The sequence below is a fragment of the Hoplias malabaricus genome, chromosome 1 (genome assembly GCF_029633855.1).
Source record: "Hoplias malabaricus isolate fHopMal1 chromosome 1, fHopMal1.hap1, whole genome shotgun sequence".
NCBI lineage: Eukaryota > Metazoa > Chordata > Actinopteri > Characiformes > Erythrinidae > Hoplias > Hoplias malabaricus.
In genome coordinates, this window is record NC_089800.1 from 9,450,607 (window position 1) to 9,471,406 (window position 20,800).

The window sequence follows — 20,800 nt, forward strand, 5'->3', positions numbered from 1 at the left end:
TAGTGCAAAGGTTCCTTAGAACGGACCTTGAGCATCTAGTCAAACTGATAGGGGGATAGATGTGGTCACATTTACCTCTGTAAAGACCTCTCAGACTGATGCAAATCTCAAGGTCAGCACATTTCTCAGACTGATACCAAGCACAAGGTTAATATCATCTCAGCAAACTCCTGCTGAAGTGATAAAAGGCCAGTCACAAACAGCTTAACAGTAGAGTATGGATGGATGTGCTCTGAAAATAGATTCGGAGTCCACTAAATACCCCAGGGGATCATCTGTTTTCAGGGGTTAAACTGTGCATGGCTTCCTGGTCTATTTATTCAGCTTTAGAGTTTGAATTATTAAAAACGTCCTCAAATGAAAATGGAAACTGGAGTGTTTAACCTTGTTAATATGTTCATTTGGTGTTGTTTATACATTTGAAAAGTATCATACGTGAAATAATCGGTCAATGTAACGGATGAGCATTTCCATTTTGAAACTGCAATGTCTCAAAACACGGATTCAGAGAGAAAGGTTCATGACATCACACACCTGAGGAACTACTAAAGTAATATATGATTGTTTTATTTGAAGTAACATAACTTTCGGGTCTTTAAATATGTTTATTATTTAGTTTATATTTTACACCAAAGTTTTTCGATATATATACACATGTGTGTGTGTGTGTGTGTGTATACATATATATATGGCTGCCAAATATTGTGCCTCATTCCAGTCACACAGCACCAGGGACCTGGAGGTTGTAGTTACAAGTACCGGAAGTGACTGTCTATGAACAGTTGGTGTGTTCTCCCCGTGTCCGCGTGGGTTTCCTCCGGGTGCTCCGGTTTGGTCCAAAAACACACCCCAGTAAACAATTAGCCGTTGATTCAACGTTGAAATAACGTAATGACTGCCGTATAATCAACGTTCTCTTAAGGTTGAAAATGAAAGTTGAAAAGACGTCCAAACACAGACATTGATAAGACGACCATTAGACATATTTTGGACGTCCATTGACGTTATTAATTGTTCCCGAAATAAATTAATTCTATAAAACGCGTTTTGGACGTCCACTGACGTTATCGATTGGTCACCACTTAACTAACTTATTAAGATGGATTTTGGACGTCCATTGACGTTTAAAATATGTCCTTGACGGACAGACTACTTTTAGACCTATTTTGAATGTCCAGGGACGTTTCTTGTTTACTGGGACGTTGATAGTTGGATTGCCGACTCAAAAAATGTCCGTGTGTGTGTGTGCGCCCAATGATTACGGGTAGGCTCCGGACCCACTGAACTGGATAAGCGGTTACAAATAATGAATGAATGAATGAATGAATGAATGAATGAATGATTATTGAACAACAGAGGCAAGAAATCAATCGTGTCAGCAGGCATAGTAAAGTATAATATGTCCTAATGCAAATGAATAAACAGCATAACTGAACACGGGAATCCAGCTACTTTGTATTTGATGTGAGATATATTATAAAAATTAAATAAAATATTGATTCACTTGACTCATGAGTCGATTCACCCACTGCATTGAAAAGAACCGGTTCAGAAGATACTAGTCAAACGCCGTGACTGCTGATACTAACAGCAGACGTTGAAAACGGAAAATCAGCGTGAGATGAAATAACTTATATTTTTGGGAAATAATGCATTTTTATTATACACTTTGTTTAAGGTGTATGGATTGGCAACACTGATATACACCTCAGTGAGCTGTTACATCGCTGGGTTTATCGTGTTCGGGCGCGAAGCAAAAAACTCTCCTTAAAGAAACGAAGATGTTTGTCGAGATAGATGACCGTTGGAAGACTCATAAAATTCGCGGGGACCCTGGTTTAATGGAGTTATTCTACAGGAAGTCGGAGTGAGGATGAACCTGTAGTGCTATGTGTTTCAGAAAACCTAGGTCTGAAAGGAGAATGGAAAAAGTAGACGAACTCTCGCTGTCCAGGTAACTTTTATCTCCAAATGCACGTCGACGCATTTACTTAATCGCTGGAGAAACTTCACAGGTAATTACACAAATAATGCACATTTTCACCGAGGGGATTTCAAAGGGGGATCTGAAGGGCAGAACTGAACTTTCAAGTTGAAGGTGTTGACGTTTTCATTATTTTGGGCTTTATTTCACGGAGTCCTTCTGTTGACATCCCTTAAAAACACATGAATAAAAATGAAACAACAATGTAATATTAGATCTCACGCATTGTTTAGTCATCGTCTTTTAAAACCTCACGCTCACGCCTTATTACGTCATTCCCAATAATAACATATCTTACTGTTATGCCTTTAAGTAATTCCTATATGGAATGATGTCGATAAATCTATTAAATTGTTTCTATGCATTGAATATCTTCTTTCCACACTTTATTAAGTCTATTTAATGCATTTATGATATTTCCATTAAAAGTAATTCTATTAAAATACCGGAGTCATTCAGTCACTTTATCCAGTTGTTTCTTCAGATTATTAAGTGGTTATATTTAAATTTCTTATTTAGACATTCTTGTGCATGTATTAGCTTATGTCATTGGCATGCCTAAGGGATGTTACCAGCAGGGCGCCGTAGTTCTTTTACATTTCTCCTAATACTGTCTTTGCTCTAACTCAGAATTACATTCACACAACATTACTGTATTGAAGAGAGATAATTCTTGCTTTTGTGGTACACCAAATAAATAGAATGCTTTTGTTTGGACGGTTTCTCCTGAGTACATCATGTTTCTGCTGTTGCGGATTTCAATGAATAAACAAGCAAACAATTGCCTGCTTCTCTCCACATCACCCCGGGGTTAATTCAAACTGAGCATACAAATGGAGGTCTAATGAAGACTGACCCAAACCAGTGTTTTTCCCTCAGGTGCAATTAAAACAGCATATATTAATACACTCTTAATGGGAGATTGATGTACCGACACGGTCAATATGGACATACAGTAATGTGGGAAAAAGTAACCATTATTTTTTGCTGTCAAAATTGCCATTAAGTCTTAATTTCTCAGGAGACATTTCTGAGGAGATGTAAGATAACCACTTGCAAAAAGGGATAAGACAAAGTAAACTATTGAACAAATAAGAGCTTCCAAAAACATACATTTGCAACATGATAAAAGTCTACACAGAGGCAATGGGCTCCATAACAAACCTTCAAGACCCTGAAATCCACCAGAAAGGTCAACATCAGGTAAAATAGTCTACGCTTGAATCTTCTATCTTGCTTCAGATCTGAAAAATCCCAGTGTTTCTGTCCACATATCCCCAGTCAGAAGAAAATCCAGCACTTTGAGTGTGAATGGTTGTGGGGATGTCAAGGAGGCTTTGCTGAGAAAAGGAAATAGATCATAATAAAGTAAATTTGTCAACAAACTAATGTCTTCAGAACAACTGACTGTCTACCCCAGATCACAGGCCTCAATATTACTGAATGTGTTTGGGATTATCTTGCCCATAAAAGTAGATACTACACATTTCTAAGAGCTAAGCTTAGTGCTGGGTAAATTATCCCTGTAGACATCTTAAAAAAGCTATATTAAAGATTTGTCTGTAAATAGGGTTCAAGTACGCTGTGTGTAGAAACCTATTGCTTTTGTTAGGGTTTTTCTTATTATTCTTTTTCTCCCGAAAAAGTCGTTGTGTGGAAGAGTCCGTAGGTCGTACAGACACCCCGCTTGGAGGGTAGATGTAGTCTGTGTGCATCTTGATGGACAACAAAAATCAGCCTGATCGACCTGATGGTGGCGCTATAGAGAAACAAAATGCCTTTATGTCCATATCTCCTACCCCATGTAACGCAGAGACGGAATTCTTTTTCCCCCCTGATTCCTCAGGTCAGACCCTACAAAAAAGCTTCAAGAACCCATAAGCTCGGCCCACTTAAGTTTTGAGCTAATTTGCATAATGTGCAGAAATCACACACATTTTTGAGTGTGAACTGGTCCAATATGGACATATGTGGTATCAGCAGAATCCTAAGAATGCATTCCCTGAATGTTACGATACTTCACATGCTTGATCCCTATAAGGGTTGGAAGATATGTTTACTTGGTTGTGCAACTGCAAGCCTAGGGGGCGCTATAACAAAAAAAAAAAATACGTGAGTTACATCTTACCAATGCATTCAAACTATACAGTCATGCTCACAGTGAGTCAGTAATGCTCACATCAGCCCATCACCCACCTCTCCCATTCCTTCACACACACACACACACTCACTCACACACACACACACAGACTGACAGAGGCCCTCAGCTACTCTTCCCTCCCTTCAAAGACACAGGACACCAAGGACCACCTTCTAAAACACTACAAAAACTGTCCCAAATCAAACCAAATTGATACACGTGTATGTCATTACTCTGAAGTGGTGGGTCAAATATGATCAAAATACACATAAAGGTGGTGCTACAATTGGGAAGCAACCGGTTGCATAGTATTTATTTATTATGGTGCCACCTGTGGATGCAGTAACATCAAAATGAGCAAGATATATTCTGAAGCCCATGGGAAAAGTATCTTGATTATTTTCATAATATATGGCAAAACATTTTTGATATACAGCTATATTTGTGTGATTTTCAACCCATCAGCATCACTGCTGGCCTCTCCAAGTGTCTCTTTAGACCCCAAGTTCCCTATAAGGAAAATTATTAGTTTTGCTGCAACCTAATGCCAATATTTTACAGTTTTTTTCTTTACGTTCCTTGAGAAATTAGTGTCCTGTACCTCTTCAAGTGGCCATTTACCCCTCGCCAAACAGGAAATACCCTTTGTTATGGTGTGTTTAATTAAGTACTGAGTATATTTCTGATGTTTACACTTGTTTCTCACCGAGTAGTGTCCCTTTAAATGCCTGGCGTGTTAAAAGGTGAGAGCAGCACTCTGGCTGTAGAGCGACCTCCCCCTCCTGCATTTAAATGCCCACCTACATTTTATATTTATATATATCTACGGGCGGCACGGTGGCGCAGCAGGTAACTCCAGGGACCTGGAGATTGTGGGTTCCCTCCCCGCTCCGGGTGACAGTCTGTGAGGAGTGTGGTGTGTAATCCCTGTGTCCGCGTGGGTTTCCTCCAGGTGCTCTGGTTTCCTCCCACAGTCCAAAAACACACGTTTGAACCCTTAGATAGCCGCTAGTGGCTCTTCTTAATTTTTATAATTTTCTATTAAATTTCAATTAAGCAAAGAAATGCTTGCACGTAATTGATGTTCTGACCAGACAGTAAATGAACGATGGGGTCTGACTTGCAAAGTACTGTATGTAGTCTCATGTGAATGATCCGTGGAAGCATGACTGATATTCCTTATGGCTTATAAGCTGGAGCACACAGAATTCTGGCACATCTAGAGCCTTTAGGGAGCAAACAAAATGGCAAAGCTCACCTTCTGAGCACTGCAATCAAGAAAAAATAAATATTTAAGAAGCTTATAATGGATCACTTTCTTCTGTCTTATGTTTTTCTATTTCTCTTTAAGATGAAATCTGTGAAACCTCAATATACTGTTTTGTTCCTCTATGCTTGTGGGTATCTCACAAGATCTTATAAAGCAATATGCAGAATTGACCAAATGGAATTTATAATACAGATTTTTAAGTTAAGGTCAAGATGAAATATGATTTTCTTTCAAAAAGAAAGATTACAGAGTGGCATATACTTGTCCAAGTGATTTTTAGGGCAGGGGCTTCTGAGCAGTGCAACTGGTCTGAGCATTGTCCCTGAATTTTGATCCCCAGCAATACTTCAGCCATGTAATGATAGAAATCAAAGAGAGCAAAGCTGTTCTCGCTCTCTGTAGTAGGGAAGGATGGCCCTAATTACTAGTTCACAGATTTAAATGTTCCAGCAGTGCTGCAATACCTGGTACATATACCAGCACTACTTACACTACTATGTCAGAGTTCTGCTGTGCAGAGAATGGCTCACCACCCGAATATCTGATTAATTGGGACTGGTAAACTGTGCAGTAGGTCTGTACATGATACATAGTAAATATACATGCTAAATTAATTAGTGAGTCTTCGATATTGGAGTCTTATCATTACTTTGTGCACTGAAATTGTGGCTTGTTATCCGTCATGTAAGATACATGGAATGAAGCAAAATTGTTTGTGGGTATTATTATAAACTGGTTAATGTGATTTTTTTTTAGCATTAATCAGTATCTTTGTTTCCTCAGGACTCTCCCTCCAATGGCAATGTTTCACACCAGCGAATGGCTGCGGAATGATTCAGAAATGTCTCTAGGCCCTGGAGCAAACTCCAGCCTGGTTGGGGGCATGGAGGATGGCATGCAAAACTACTATGCCATGTTCTATTCACTGCTCATTCTGGCTATTGTGTTTGGCAATGTCCTAGTATGTTTGGCAGTGCTCAGAGAAAGGTCTCTCCAGACTACCACTAACTATCTCGTGGTTAGTTTAGCTGTGGCTGACCTGCTGGTGGCTTCACTTGTCATGCCTTGGGCTGTCTATTTGGAGGTGAGTGTACACAAACCTAATGAGGTGATTAAAAACCCGTGAGCAAAATAGAAGAAAATTGTTTCGTTCTTTCATAGCAATTGTTGCCAGGTTGGACATGCTTTGAAAAAAAATCCAATTCACTGTGATGAAAAATGATAGCAATCAAAATAAAAATAATTTGAAATAATGCTCTCTAAATTCAGAGGGAGTCACAGGGGATGTGTGTCCATCAGGTGTTATCTACTCCAAACAAACAACAGCTTCTACAAAAGAACACATTTATAAGTGGAGGTTTACACAGACAGATTTATCATGTTATCATTCAGTTGCTCCAGTGGCTGCTTTGTCTCCTTTTTAAATTGTGGCATTGGTTGAGGTCATAGTCCCATGGAGACCCAGAACACAGGGCATTTTTCTTTAAAGCATGTATGCTCATTTAGCAGTTCAAAAGGATCACATTGTCTGCTCTTAGGTCTCTGCATGGCCCCAAATACAGACTGAGCTAATAATAGCATTCTTTATGAATGAGAATAAAATTGCAGAAATGGGCCTAGGAAATCTGTTGATTTGCTGAGCCAGTGCAGAGATGACACACTCAATAACGTCACTGGAGAACCTACATCTCTACCAGAGCTTTATTGGGACCGTCCATCACTGGTGCCCAGGACAAAAGAATGTCCACCTGTCTGCCCAGTGCTTCTCATTCACAAAGATTTACAAATTACTTGTCTATTTTTCTTATTTTTGTGGAAGTGATACAGCACAATACTTAAATATTCAGGAAATGGCAATAATGTTGGACCTAAGCAAAAAATGCACAATTTTGAAACGCAGCACACATCCTGGAAACACATATATATGTTACTCAGAGCATTTTTTCCTTTCCCGCCCTGTCACTCATGCAGGTGGTCGGTGGTGCTTGGCTCTTCAGCCGTCTGTACTGTAACATCTTTGTGACATTGGATGTGATGATGTGCACTGCCAGCATCCTCAACCTGTGTGCCATCAGCATTGACAGGTAAAGTACCCTTGTACCTATTCTGTTCAACTAAAGATTCCAATTACATGAGCTCTTCCTCATGCTTAAATGAAAGCCAATGTTTTGTATGTTCCATAGCATGAATTATGAGTGACACTGATGTGACTCAATGTGTTTGTAACATGCATTGCTATGTGCCTCATGATCTAACTGCCTTGGCACTGTATTACTCAGAGGACTTTAAGGTACCGCAGTCTCTCCTTAAACATATTTATATTTCATCATAAAGTGTGCCTCTTAAAATTTAAAGTGATCCTTCTAAAACCTTGACATTCCCACCCACTGTGGAATTAATATGTTTCTGAATCATCAACTTGGTACTGACTTCACATGCATGTATGTTTAGATTATGTTAGTTATTTTTTCATTCACACAGTTCTTGCTTCACATAATATTTCATGGCTTCAGTGTTTCTGAAATGTCAACAGAGTTGTTCATAGCTAAAGGCATTTTCTACACTTCCTATACTGATTATACACCCAAGGGATTGTGTGCATGTCTGCTTAGGTTCTCTCAGTGGGTGTTCAGTTTTCTTTATTGCTAATGCCTTATTGTTAATAAATTACTGGTGAGTCAGGGACAGGTACATTAATAACACCTTCAAATAGTGGGCTACATCGGGCCTCTGTTTTAATTTAAACAGCTAAAGAGGATAATTCATTCATTTTCTCATTCATTCATTATCTGTAAGCGCTTGGGTCCAGAGCCTACCTGGAATCATTGGGCGCAAGGCGGGAATACACCCTGGAGGGGGCGCCAGTCCTTCACAGGGCAACACAGATACAGTCACACACACTCACACATTCACTCACACACACGGACACTTTTGAGTCGCCAATCCACCTACCAACGTGTGTTTTTAGACTGTGGGAGGAAACCGGAGCACCCGGAGGAAACCCACGCAGACACGGGGAGAACACACCAACTCCTCACAGACAGTCACCCGGAGCGGGAATCGAACCCACAGCCTCCAGGACTGGGGAACTGTATGACTGCGACACTCCCTGCTGCGCCAAAAAAGAGGGAAAAAAGACAAGAGAGGACTGAGAATAAGTGTTTGAAGGAGAATTTTGTTATTTAAATGGTGTAGAGCAGCAGTCCTTAAGATTTTATCTTGTAAGCTGAAAGCAATACTATTTCAGAGTGCGCAGGGGAAATATAATAAAGGGTATCAATGTGTAGGTGCGACCATCCCTGCAAAGCCTAATATATTTGTAACATTCTAAAAACAGAGTGGTCGGGTAGGTTTTCACAAGGGTTTTTTGGCCATGTCACACACATCTTTACAAATTTACATCACTGAGGATGTGTTATCTTGTTTTTGTCTTGGTCTTTTGTCTTGTTGTACAGGTAATATTTTATTAAAAATTATTTTTTATGACTGTCTAATAAAACTGGTCCAGGTCTCCCTTGTAAAAGAGATCAATGATCTCAATGGGACTAACCTGGTTAAATAAAGGTAAAATTTAAAAATACGTATACCTATATTATAATGTAAGAGTGTACAGTTGTATTACCTGTATAGCAAATTAGCGGGTTAGATAGGTAAATGTATTTTATTTTTTTCACTTCAGTTGCTTGAAAAAAACATAGCTGGCAAGAATATTTCAGGGCTATCCTTGCTGTCCTATTTTTCAGGTTTTAAAGCTGCTACATATAGGTGCTGTCCAATGAAAAACATGTATATTACGGGAGAAGGAAAAATATCTTCTTAATATCAATGGAAGTCAATGCAAAAACATTTAATTCCAAGTAAATTTAGAGCCTTTTTATTTTTCCATTCACCATGAAATGTTGACACAGTGTGAAGGACAGCTGCTGTGTTCGTGTGATGTTTAAAGTTAAAATTGACAAAAATGGACACACTGTACATGTTTTTCACTGGAATGTGTCAAAATATAAAACACAGAAGATGTGTAGATTCTCTGGTCTGCAAAATATAATGGCAGACCATTTAAGGTGGTATTCATTTTAATGTGACCGTTTCTATGAAATGGTCTCTTATTAAGGTGGAAGCCTAAATAAAATGGCTGATTTTTTAATGAGGATTTTCTTAAAGGTGGCCTGCAAAATATAAATGGGAAATTTGTTAAGGTGGTATTTTTTTTAATCTGACCATTTCTATGAAGTGGTCACTCACTAGGAAATGGAAGCCTTAATGGCTAATTTTATTAAAGTGGAATTTATTTAAGGTGGCCTGAAAAATATAATGGGAGACTTAAGGTGTTATTTCTTTTAATGTGACCATTCCTATGAAGCGGTCACTTACTTAAGGTGCAAGCCTAAATAAAATGGCAGATTTGATCATTTAAGCAGTTTTGCATGTTTGATGTCCTATTCCTATGCCTCATAGACAAATAAAAAAATAATTAATAAAACATGTTTACTTGTCTCATTAAATCACCAGTATCCTCTCAGATGTCACATAGAAAGGGATGCGGTATACTTTAAATAATTAGTTACCTGCATGAACAGTTCGCTTTTTGTATGAAACCTGTATAATTAAAAGTACCAGAGCCAAAGAAAAATAAGCTTAGATTTGGTAGGATTTCTCACAGGTTGTTGGATTGGGGTACAAGGCCAATGTATTTGCATTTTCTTCTTGTATGCAAACTAATCTTAGCTATGCCTAATTCCCAAAGCAGAGGCACAGTTTTCTATGAATATAAATCTTTCTGTGGCATTATTTCAAACTCAGGTTCCACATCTAAATTTAACACGCTTAGACTAGACTAATCAGGACACAGCTCTTCAAAGCACTTAGAATTAAAAGATGATTTATGGTTACGCTGCATAGCGAAAAGGGACAATCTTTACATTGTCTCCTAAAGTGAAAGTGGTTTCCTCTTTTGGCTTGTGCTAACGATGCATAGCACAGCTGGGCCCTGCCAGCTTTGCACTTTTTTTTTTTCATTTTTACTCAGTGTCCCCGTGGGGGAATCTGCTCATTATTCATGATATTAGTTTAAAAAAAAACATGAGCAACTGCCATTTTAAAATTCTTTTGTAAGGGTGCATAACATGGACTTAAATGTGTTAAAGTTGTTGGATATGGTGATAAGAATAGGCAAAACTATAAATTATGATTAAATTAGTTGTCTGGTTCTGTGACAAGTACAGAGGCAATAAAGTTAAAGAAATATCTTGATCTTCTTTAAGCAAATAGCAAAAATGGAGAAGCAATTTTGTAGCTGTTACTCCACACTGAGACTGAGAATTCTCATCATCCTTCACACAATTGTACAAGCTGGTAGTTCAGAAGAGAATGTTTTCTGAACTGTGCATGTGTGCTTGGTAACTTTTTGTATAACAGAATGGTTAAGTTACTTGCTATTCATGTGGAAGATGGTGCCTGAGAGCCTTTGAAGGAAATGCTTATTCCAAAGTGTACATTTTTGCCAAAATGATGGCTGCATAGTGCTATAAGAGCAGTTTAATTTGATCTCTTCAGTCATCGCAGGCAAAAACATAAGATTAATTAAGCATCCCCAATCAGTGACGAGATTCAGAGTCAGTGAAATGTTTTACATGATTTCCTACAATTTTCCTTTTTTTTTCTTTGCAGGTACACAGCTGTGGTGATGCCTGTCCTTTATAACACGACACACAGCTCTCGTAAAAGAGTGTCAGTCATGATTGCCACTGTGTGGATACTGGCCTTTGCTGTCTCTTGCCCTTTACTATTTGGCTTTAACACCACAGGTAAGATTGAATTATAGCTGTGATCACTAGGAACACTAGGTAAATATAGGTTCTGTTCTCCCTATTACAGATCAGTGGATCATCACAATGATTTTGAAGCTGTATTGTAAGGTAGAAATATTACTTAGTGATGTTTTAATAATAACACAAATGTGTACATAAACATATTATAAATCTGTATTTATTATTTTTAGCAGCTGTTCTTTGCTAACAGTTAAACGTTCCCAATACATTTCAACATAGTGAAAAATAAAATACTTTAGTTAGTGGTAAAAGCACTTCATGAAAATGAAAATGAAATCAAAGGGCATTAGATTAGCAACAGTCTGAGCTGAGAGTTTTTCTGGAAGGTTGATACTACTGATACCTTTCAGTCTCATGCTGTATAAAAATATGGAAGTAAAATATTTGGACCAGAATCTTCAGCCAATTCATTTATGCAATCAGTAAATGAGTCTCATGCTGGGTTGTAACAGCTCAGATCATATTCACATATTAAACCTTTTAGGAGTAAGGCAAAACATTTCGACTATGGCTCCCATCGGATTTGACCTGGTCCATTTAACCTTAAAAGTTGATGGTAAAGGGAACTTTAATTATGCTTCCAGAGAACCAAAATCAGACAGATGTGCATCCCATAGACCTGAGCAGATGAGGATATTGATTACATGTTAAGGCACAGCTGACCTCCTCACCCATAACCGTTTACCACATCATGGAATCTATGTTTAGAGTACTATAAAAGCTATTATAGAATTCCTACTTTAGCTGACAGTTATTGCTTTTGCATGATGTAATGGCATTTAGCTAAAAAGCCTCCTCCGGGGTCTCCGGTTTCCTCCCACTGTCCAAAAACATGGAGGTTGGGTAAATTGGCTTCCCTTATAACTGCCCTGGTGTGTGAGTGAGTGAATGAGTGTGTATATGAATGAATGTCTGTATGTGTGAGTGAATGTGTATGTGCCCAGATATGGATTAGCGCTCTGTCCTGGGTGACACACTAGTGCCCGATGCAGTCCTCCAGGTGGACAGTCGTTCCTGGACAAGTGCACGTTTGGCTGCCACCTCTCACAAATGTGTGTGTGTGTTGAATGTTGTGCTGATTGTAAAGCGTCCTTGGGTTTCTAGAAAGGTGCTATATAAGTTTTACATTAAATTTAAAAAGCCACAAAGCCCCTAAAGGATGTTCCCCTCTTTCACTTGCATTATCTCTCTAAGCTACAGATACAGAGTCTCTGAACATTGTCTCTTGTTATATATGATACCTATTGTTATTTGTGGTGTGTGTTTGAATTGCAGATGACCCCTTGGTGTGCTCAATTTCAAACCCGGATTTTGTAATCTACTCATCGGTGGTGTCGTTTTACTTGCCCTTTGTGGTGACATTACTGGTGTACGTTCGCATCTACATCTTCCTCAGGAGGAGGAGGAAAAAGATTACCTTCCGCCAGACCAGTGAAGTTCAGCTAGAATCTACACAGCCATCTGCAGTAAGAGCCCTGCAGTAAACTTACAAACTTGTGCCAGATCAAACCAATCATCTGTATTTGTGTTATTTTATGACGAAATAAGACTATAAGAATGTATACTTGGAGCGTTTTCCCCTAAGTTTAGGTTGTTTACACACAGTGAAAAATCAAAGCGCACCAAAATGTGTCACAAAATGTGTGAGAACATTCTCATACAGGAAGAAGCTCCTTTGTTGTGGACTTGTTGTGCTGACAAATATACCAGGTTAAAGTACACCTACAGAATGCATTCTCCTTCCCCGGTTAGCTGCTAAAGTTTAGTCCTTTCTTTGTTTACATGTTCTGCTGCATCCCATAATGCAAACACACCTGGCTACAGACACCGTTTAGCTCAAACTTGAGGAGCTCACCTGATATTTGGGTCGGATCTCACATTCTCACCACAAACGAACTGCTTCAGAGTTAGTTTGGGACCGAACTGAGACTACATCCACTCAAGGGTCTCTGTGCGGCTGTTTTGTTCCACATCCGAGTGTGAGGACTGCATTCACACCTGCACAAACTAACAAACGCTGTTAACAAACCAGAGTCTGATTTAACCAGACGACAAATTGCAGGTGTGAAAACGCACTTACAGTAGCAGACCTCAAATACTGAGACTGTAGACTGGTACAATCAGTGTGTATTTGTTCTATTGTTGTAGTTCTGTTTAATAACCTGGATGACAAAATAGTTTTTTAATTATATGGATATATTACAAATTATTTTTAATCAATGTTATTATTACTATAATTTTTATCAAGAGCCGATTAAAATTAATTAGAATGTTTAAACTGTAAAAAATCCTTTCACCTGACTGGTCTTTGAAGGAGCTGCTGCCTTTACAAAAACAATTTGAATATCCATCTACAGTTAGAAAACCAAAACTGAGTTGTGAGCAGCTATTAACTCATTGTATACAGGTATCTGTAATAGATACTGTCATAACGTCAGGAAAGAACATAAACAGCAGTTCAGTCTGGCCCTAAATACTCAGCATCATCGTCATCATCATCATCTTTTCTGCTTAATCCATCAGGGTCGCGGTGACAACAGGGCGAGCAAAGAAGCCCAGACGTCTCTGTCCCCCGCAACTTCCACCAGCTCCTCCTGGAGGGATCCCCAGATGTTCCCAGGCCAGCTGGAAGATATAATCCCCCCAGCGTGTCCTGGGTCTACCCTGGGGTCTCCATCCAGTTGGTCATGCCTGGTATACCTCCAGTGGGAGGCGTCCAGGAGGCATCCTTATCAGATGCCCAAACCACCTCAACTGACTCCTTTCAACACGAAGGAGCAGCGACTCTACTCCGAGCTCCTCCCTAGTCACTGAGCTCCTCACCCGATCACGGAGAGTACGCCCAACAATCCATCAGAGAAAACTCATTTTGGCCGCTTGTATCCGTGATCTCGTTCTTTAGGTCATTACCCTGAGCTCATGACCATAGGTGAGAGTAGGGACGTAGACTGACTGGTAAATTGAGAACTATGCTTTATGGCTCAGCTGCATCATTGCAGCTGTTGCACCTAACCTATGGTCAACCTCACGATCCCTCTTCCCATCACTCGTGAACAAGACCTCGAGATAATGTTTGTCTGGATCGTCACTCCAGACCTGTCCGCCATGGGAGACCCTACTGGGAGCTAACAGCTCCTGACAAAATAGCCCTGGAAGTCATCCAAGAAGGGGCTCTAAATACTGCAGTGTTTATTGCATGAACATTTTAACTGGCTTTTTCAGCAGACTTACTTTACAATCATCAGTAATCAGATTTCCTCTGCTAGCAGCAGCAGGTCCGCCAGGTCTTAGAGCACCCAAGTTTCAATACATTGTTAATATGGAGAAAGACAAAAACGCTGGTGAAAATGAAAGATTTGGGGGGGCTAAAGAACATTTAGGGGAGCTACAGTCTAACAGGTCTAACAACGTCCATGGTTCCAACAAAGCCATTCTGGTGCTGCACACTCCTGGACTCTTAACACAGGATTTGTATTCACTGGAGCAAAGTGGCACAAAATATGATTTTTTTGGGGGGAGGGGGGAGTTTTGCTTTTCATAAACCTTCTTTTTTCAATATCTGAATTTAATAAGGCCAAGGAAAGCTTAGGTACTGAATGACAGCTCTGCTATGTGCCTGGAGCGAAATTCAGTACTTGAATTCAGAGAAAGCCCAGAGTAGGGGGCTTAGGAAACACAGAGACCTGGATCTCATTAATTAAGAGTCATTATATGCTCCTCTGGGAATGGACTCTTTTCAAGAACAATATTCAATCACCTTAACTTCAAACCTGCTTTGCTGTCAGGGAGACAATGATGAACTAAAATTAAGTATCATCCTAACTTTCCGCATAATTAGCTTCACAGTTCAAGACTTCTTAGCTTCGTTGCTGTAAAAGACATTAACATGTACTGACCTTTGACCTGTAATTATTATCTGAGAAATAATTAACATTTATGATAATTAATAAATATGTATATTTCATGCTGGGAGCTGAGGGGAGCAGTGGGGTCTCCTACTGAATACAGTGTTTCTGTGCCATTTAATTAAATTAGATTTTCAGGGCATGGGATGTACAGAGTGTATTCTTTATTCTTTGTTCCATTACTCATAGTTCTGTGTGCATATGAACAGAGCCAACGCGAGTGTGTAAGGGCAAAAAATCATTTTCATGTACTCATGTATCTCACAAAACGTGAAACATTCTTCTCTACCCTTCTGCTCATCTTCCTTCTCTCAAACCTCCACAGTTCCTTGTACCACTCTATCATACCTATCTTTTTTTAATCTCCATACCTAAACGTCTGCTCATTCATTCCTGTCTTTTTCCATCTGGCACACCTGTTTCCCTAACTTTCCCTCTGCCTCTGGCTTTTCTCTACAGGAGATTTGTTTGCAAGAGGAGACTCGCAAAGAGAGATGTGACCTGTCTCCCATCAGGATCAAAGTGGTAAATGTGTATATAACTGTGTGAGTTTCTGTGTTAAATATGTGAGATTTTCTCCAAATGTATGAGTATATGACTTTAAAAAAGAATTACGCCTACATTTGCGGCCTCAAAATTTGTCATTTAATTTATCAGGCAAGTCTGTTTCCTCTTGCAATTCTTGCAATCTTGAAAGACACAGATACAGCCCACAGGTAGTGCTCTATGCCCCTCCCTTGCTTGGGCTGTCACGCACTGTTTGTCACACCAATTTCCATGTTATCAGAAAATAGTTCAAAGATAAAAGGAGGAGCTGGCTTTATTTTGCCACTGTCTGACACAGCTTCAGCACACAGCTGCTACCGAAGCCTAAATGATCAGGGATGCGCAAGAAGCAGGAACCCTGATATAATAATGATGCTTAACGATGAGTCAGGTTTGAATTTATGCTTGCATGCAGCAAATGACCAGCCCTTGGCCATTAATAGGAAAACAAAAACACTTTGAAGCATTGGCTAATTAGAAAAAAAGTGAAGTGATGCGCTGTAACTCTCTCCTCTTTGTCTGTTACATGATGCACAGAAAATGACTGGAAAATTAGTATTCAGTATTCTAGATCTTCTTACTAATACTATTCAGATAAAATTAACATTCAATGTAAACGTATTTACTTTAAGAATTATTATCTAATGATATTATTAATGCGGTGCTACTTTGGGAAAAAATAGCTAGTGATTCTCAATCTAGATCCAGCTGTCTCAACTCCAGCCCCAGGCACTCATTCTCGTATCTACACACTGGCCATATCGTGTACGAATACATCAATTTGCCAGTCAGTATCAATAGGAAGGCTGAACAAAATGTTGATATATGCCTTTTCAAAGACGAATGACTGACTAATTACTCTGATAGACATAAGCTTTTTGTAATATACTTTGTGTATATACTGCCTCTGCCCCAAATACCTAACCTGATACACTATGCATTGACCCTAATGACTTGATCAGGTTTGCATAGGTATGCAGAGCAATTGCTGAGTACCCTGAAATTGATCAATATTTTATGGCTACCAGAGATCTGAGTTTAAGAATCACACTTTCATCTTTCTTTCTCCACCTAGGAAACCACAGAGAATGTGGTCCGCCCTAGGCTCCTCCCTGGCTGCCTGCGACGTAAACGACCTCAAACAGTCCCGGTTGAAAACTCTCTGCTGCCCCCAATGGACTTGCAGAATTATTGCAGTATTAGCCAGGCATCCTTCGCCCGCACTGAACATGAGCCCTATCGAGAGGAAGAAGAGGGTCGAGAAGAAGATCTAGTAACTACGAGGAGCTGTAAAATGAAGGAATTGTCTAACGGACAAACTCAGACAAAGCTCCGGCCAGCCTCTAAAGTTCCATCGCATGTTAATAAAGCCCGCTACAGAAGCATGCACTCCAGAGAAAAGAAAGCCACACAGATGCTGGCAGTTGTACTGGGTGAGTGCTTTTAATTTCAAGAAGGGTTCTTCATTAAACTGGTTTTATTAAGGGCAAGGTCATGAGTTACAATTGAGGAGTACATTCTAATTTAGGCAGATAATTTAACTGTTTAACCATAGCATCATAATGTTCTTAAATCATCTACAAACAGTTTCGAAATAAGTGGTGACCTTTATTAAAATGCAATATCCACAAAAAAGTTAGGACAGAAGAGTGTTTACCACACTTTAGTGTTTAAGCATTTGGGATCTGAGGATATTAATTGCTGTACTTTATAAGAGGATTTTCTTAAAACAATCAAGTTGGTCAGCCAAAACATAAAAAGCCAGTACTTTGTTGGTTCAAAAAGGTTCAAACGAACGTTTTACAAATAATAAATAACAGATTCTTCTTTTAACTGCATTTTATAAAGTGTTCCAACTTTCCCAGATATGTGGTTTGTAAATCACTCTGGATCCAAATTAAACAATCGTGGAACACGATTGAATGCAGATGAATTATCTCCACCCGACGCGATAAAAATGTTTCAGAAAATGTTCTGGTTTACTCCCTGAACTAAGCTATGCTTTCACTTGGAGGGCTGCTGTCACAGAGGTTAAGAGCCACTGACACACAGCCCACCTGTTTGTTAGCCATCTGTGATTTTGAAAGAAAAGCCACAGGATCACAGCTTGAACATCAACTTCTGCTAGGGCTTTATTAGTTGTCAGCCTGGAAAGAGGCCACCTGGGGAACACTGAACAGTGAGTGCCAAGGAGTTTCATTCAGAAGTATAAACTGGAATAAGGCTTTGGAATCTGAGATGTGCAGATCTCAAATTTGGCAGCAACCAATTTCCCACAATTAGCATCATGTCCCGCACGTCACCGTAGAGGCCGATGTTCACTGAAGTTGATAAATGACACTGAAGGTAATCTGAGGTGTCTGCTTAATTGGGGGTGAAATGAAATTACACTCGTGGCAGATGTCTCCCCTGTAGCCCTGCAGCAACAGCTCAAAGCCAATTGGTCAGGGTCCTTTTGGGATCAAACCCGCATTACCCAAGGTAAATATGTGCTTCTGGGGATTCAAAACAACTCTGGGTACATTTCAAGTGGTCTAATACATTGTAGTGAAAATAAAAGCTGTGAGATGTCTAATTTTCTTCATAATTTAAGTGTCCTACACGGACACCTATTTAGCTATATTGGCAAACTCTGGCAAAGTCCATAAGGACAACATGTGTTTGGTGTTTTAATTGAGTTCAAGCCCAATTTCACTACCCTGTGTGTTTGTTGTTTGCATGCCTATCCTCCAGGGGTCTTTCTCATCTGCTGGCTTCCCTTCTTCGTGACTCACATCTTGAATACTCACTGCAGGAAATGTTACGTGCCACCCGAGCTCTACAGCGCCTTCACCTGGCTGGGCTACGTCAACAGTGCTCTCAACCCCGTTATTTACACCACCTTCAACATTGAATTTCGTCGAGCGTTTATCAAGATCCTCACTTGTTAATTTTGAACAACTAGGGTCCTGTGGTTTCTGCCACTTGGGACACAGATTGAAGAATGAAAAGGAAGAAAGGAACTTGAAAAAAAATTTTTTTGACGGGACACCTGCTTTGAACAAAAAGCACTACTCTTCCTGTGAGTGAACTTAAGAAGTCGAGAACAGACTAATTTGAAACTTGACCACTGAATAACAGACAGTCTGAAAGCAAAAATGGTGTGGCCTGAGCAGTATCTGTCTGCCTAAAAAGAACTGTTGACGTAACCAGAATTTGTTCCATTTGCTGCCTTGTTCCGAGCATCTCCTCTCATTTCAGTGGTTTCTTTGGAGTAACTCATATGTGTTTGCATGTGTTTATGATTTAAGAGTTTGGCATCTCTGAGATATATAGGAAGCATTAGAGTTGTCATTTGCTGAAAGGAGAACTGAAGTGGCCAAGGATGCTTTATTTAAGAACAATTGGTGGAGGGGAAGCACCATACCAGTTGGAATGTGTTTGTATTGTGAATTAAAGCAAAATGTAATCTCTCTTGAGCTCTGTCCTCATAAATCTGAAGTACAATCCTACAGGGAGAAAAAGCTAGAGAAAATGAGAACAGGATGGCTCAGTGTGGGACAACTCCATGCAAAGCAAGAAGGGGCTGAGTATTTTAAAAAAGCCTTTAGTGGAAGGCTCAGTTGGAAATCAGCAGATGGATGCAGGCTGATAGTAAAGGAGAGAGAGAAGAACAGAGAGAACACACCACACTCCTCACAGACAGTCACCCGGAGGAAACCCACAGGGACACAGGGAGAACACACCACACTCCTCACAGACAGTCACCCGGAGAAAACCCACACAGACACAGGGAGAACACACCACACTCCTCACAGACAGTCACCCAGAGAAAACCCACACAGACACAGGGAGAACACACCACACTCCTCACAGACAGTCACCCAGAGGAAACCCACACAGACACAGGGAGAACACACCACACTCCTCACAGACAGTCACCCGGAGGAAACCCACGCAGACACAGGGAGAACACACCACACTCCTCACAGACAGTCACCCGGAGGAAACCCACGCTGCGCCACCATGCTGGCAATGGCAATACACATATTAATGTTAATTTATTTTTTATTTTTAAATGCACTTTGATCTCAGCATTTATCTTACATCAAATATTGCTGAAAAAAATCTGTTATATATTTTAAAAAATATTAAACTGGCATAATTATCAAAGTTTTTTGACAAATTTATAAACCCCAAAACCGCTTTGCATTGTATGTATTTAACCCTTTACTGCATGGTGCTGCCATATAGCAACATTGGCTGACTCTCCTATGGCCTTTTAGTTCCTGAATGGTCTTAAAATAATGGCTTTTGTGCTCAAGCAGTGCACTCATTATATTGTATCAAGAAACAGACTCCAACTCAATAGTGCACAGTTTGCTAGGGAGTATATTTCTAATTCTAACTAGAATATAATTTTTACAAATAAAAGCAAACTGAAAGGTGCCATTTCTATTTCAATTCTATATCAAATTTTATTATGGTGCAAAAACTACATATTGTATTGTGAACATTTTGTCTTAGACCACTACCAAAGGAAGATTTAACAGCTCTTAATGAGGGTGGGATAAACTTGAAGAGAGTGAAATAACTGGACTTTTACCACATATATTTCACAGCATCATTTGTCCTCCCATCATTCCCCATTGTAGTCCAGGCCAATTTACTCCCACATCTTATCCACACAGTAAGGCTGAACAGACCAACACACACACACACACATACACTAAAAAATAGAAAATATAAGTGCCAGTATTCACACATACAAATATCTTCTAAATATTCTGAAAACTGTTGCACAAAAAAATAGACATTTTGTACTTTGAGTCACTAATTGGTCATTAGGGAGTTGAGAGGAATGGTCTGATTTTACAGATCCGTGTCTGTATCCATTGTATTTAAAATTAACTCTCACATGTGCCTTATTTAGGAAATATCTACATATTTAAGTTAAGGAACATCCTGTTTTTTTAGTGGAACAATTAATTTTACTAGAAAAAGCATAAAGGCAAATTATTTTTGTTCATTATTAATGTAGTGAACATATTGGTTTTAGTTAACATTACAGCAGGTAAGTAAATGAGTGTGTGAGAGAGGAGAGAGACACTGGTGGAGTATTCTCCATGACAGTAAATGCAGAAT

General features: G+C 39.5%; 2 protein-coding genes across 2 annotated transcripts in view; one reads left to right on the plus strand and one right to left on the minus strand.

Annotated features, from left to right (window-relative positions):
* The window catches only part of kpna1 (karyopherin alpha 1 (importin alpha 5)), a 47,152-nt gene that overhangs the window by 17,609 nt on the left and 8,743 nt on the right, over positions 1–20,800 (minus strand). The window lies entirely within an intron of this gene.
* drd3 (dopamine receptor D3) lies at positions 1,697–19,077 on the plus strand. Its single transcript, XM_066678022.1, has 8 exons — positions 1,697–2,015; positions 6,178–6,478; positions 7,366–7,478; positions 11,065–11,201; positions 12,501–12,691; positions 15,590–15,655; positions 16,752–17,109; positions 18,410–19,077. The coding sequence occupies exons 2-8, from the start codon at positions 6,191–6,193 to the stop codon at positions 18,604–18,606; spliced, it is 1,350 nt and encodes a 449-aa protein (XP_066534119.1). The 5' UTR covers positions 1,697–2,015; positions 6,178–6,190; the 3' UTR covers positions 18,607–19,077.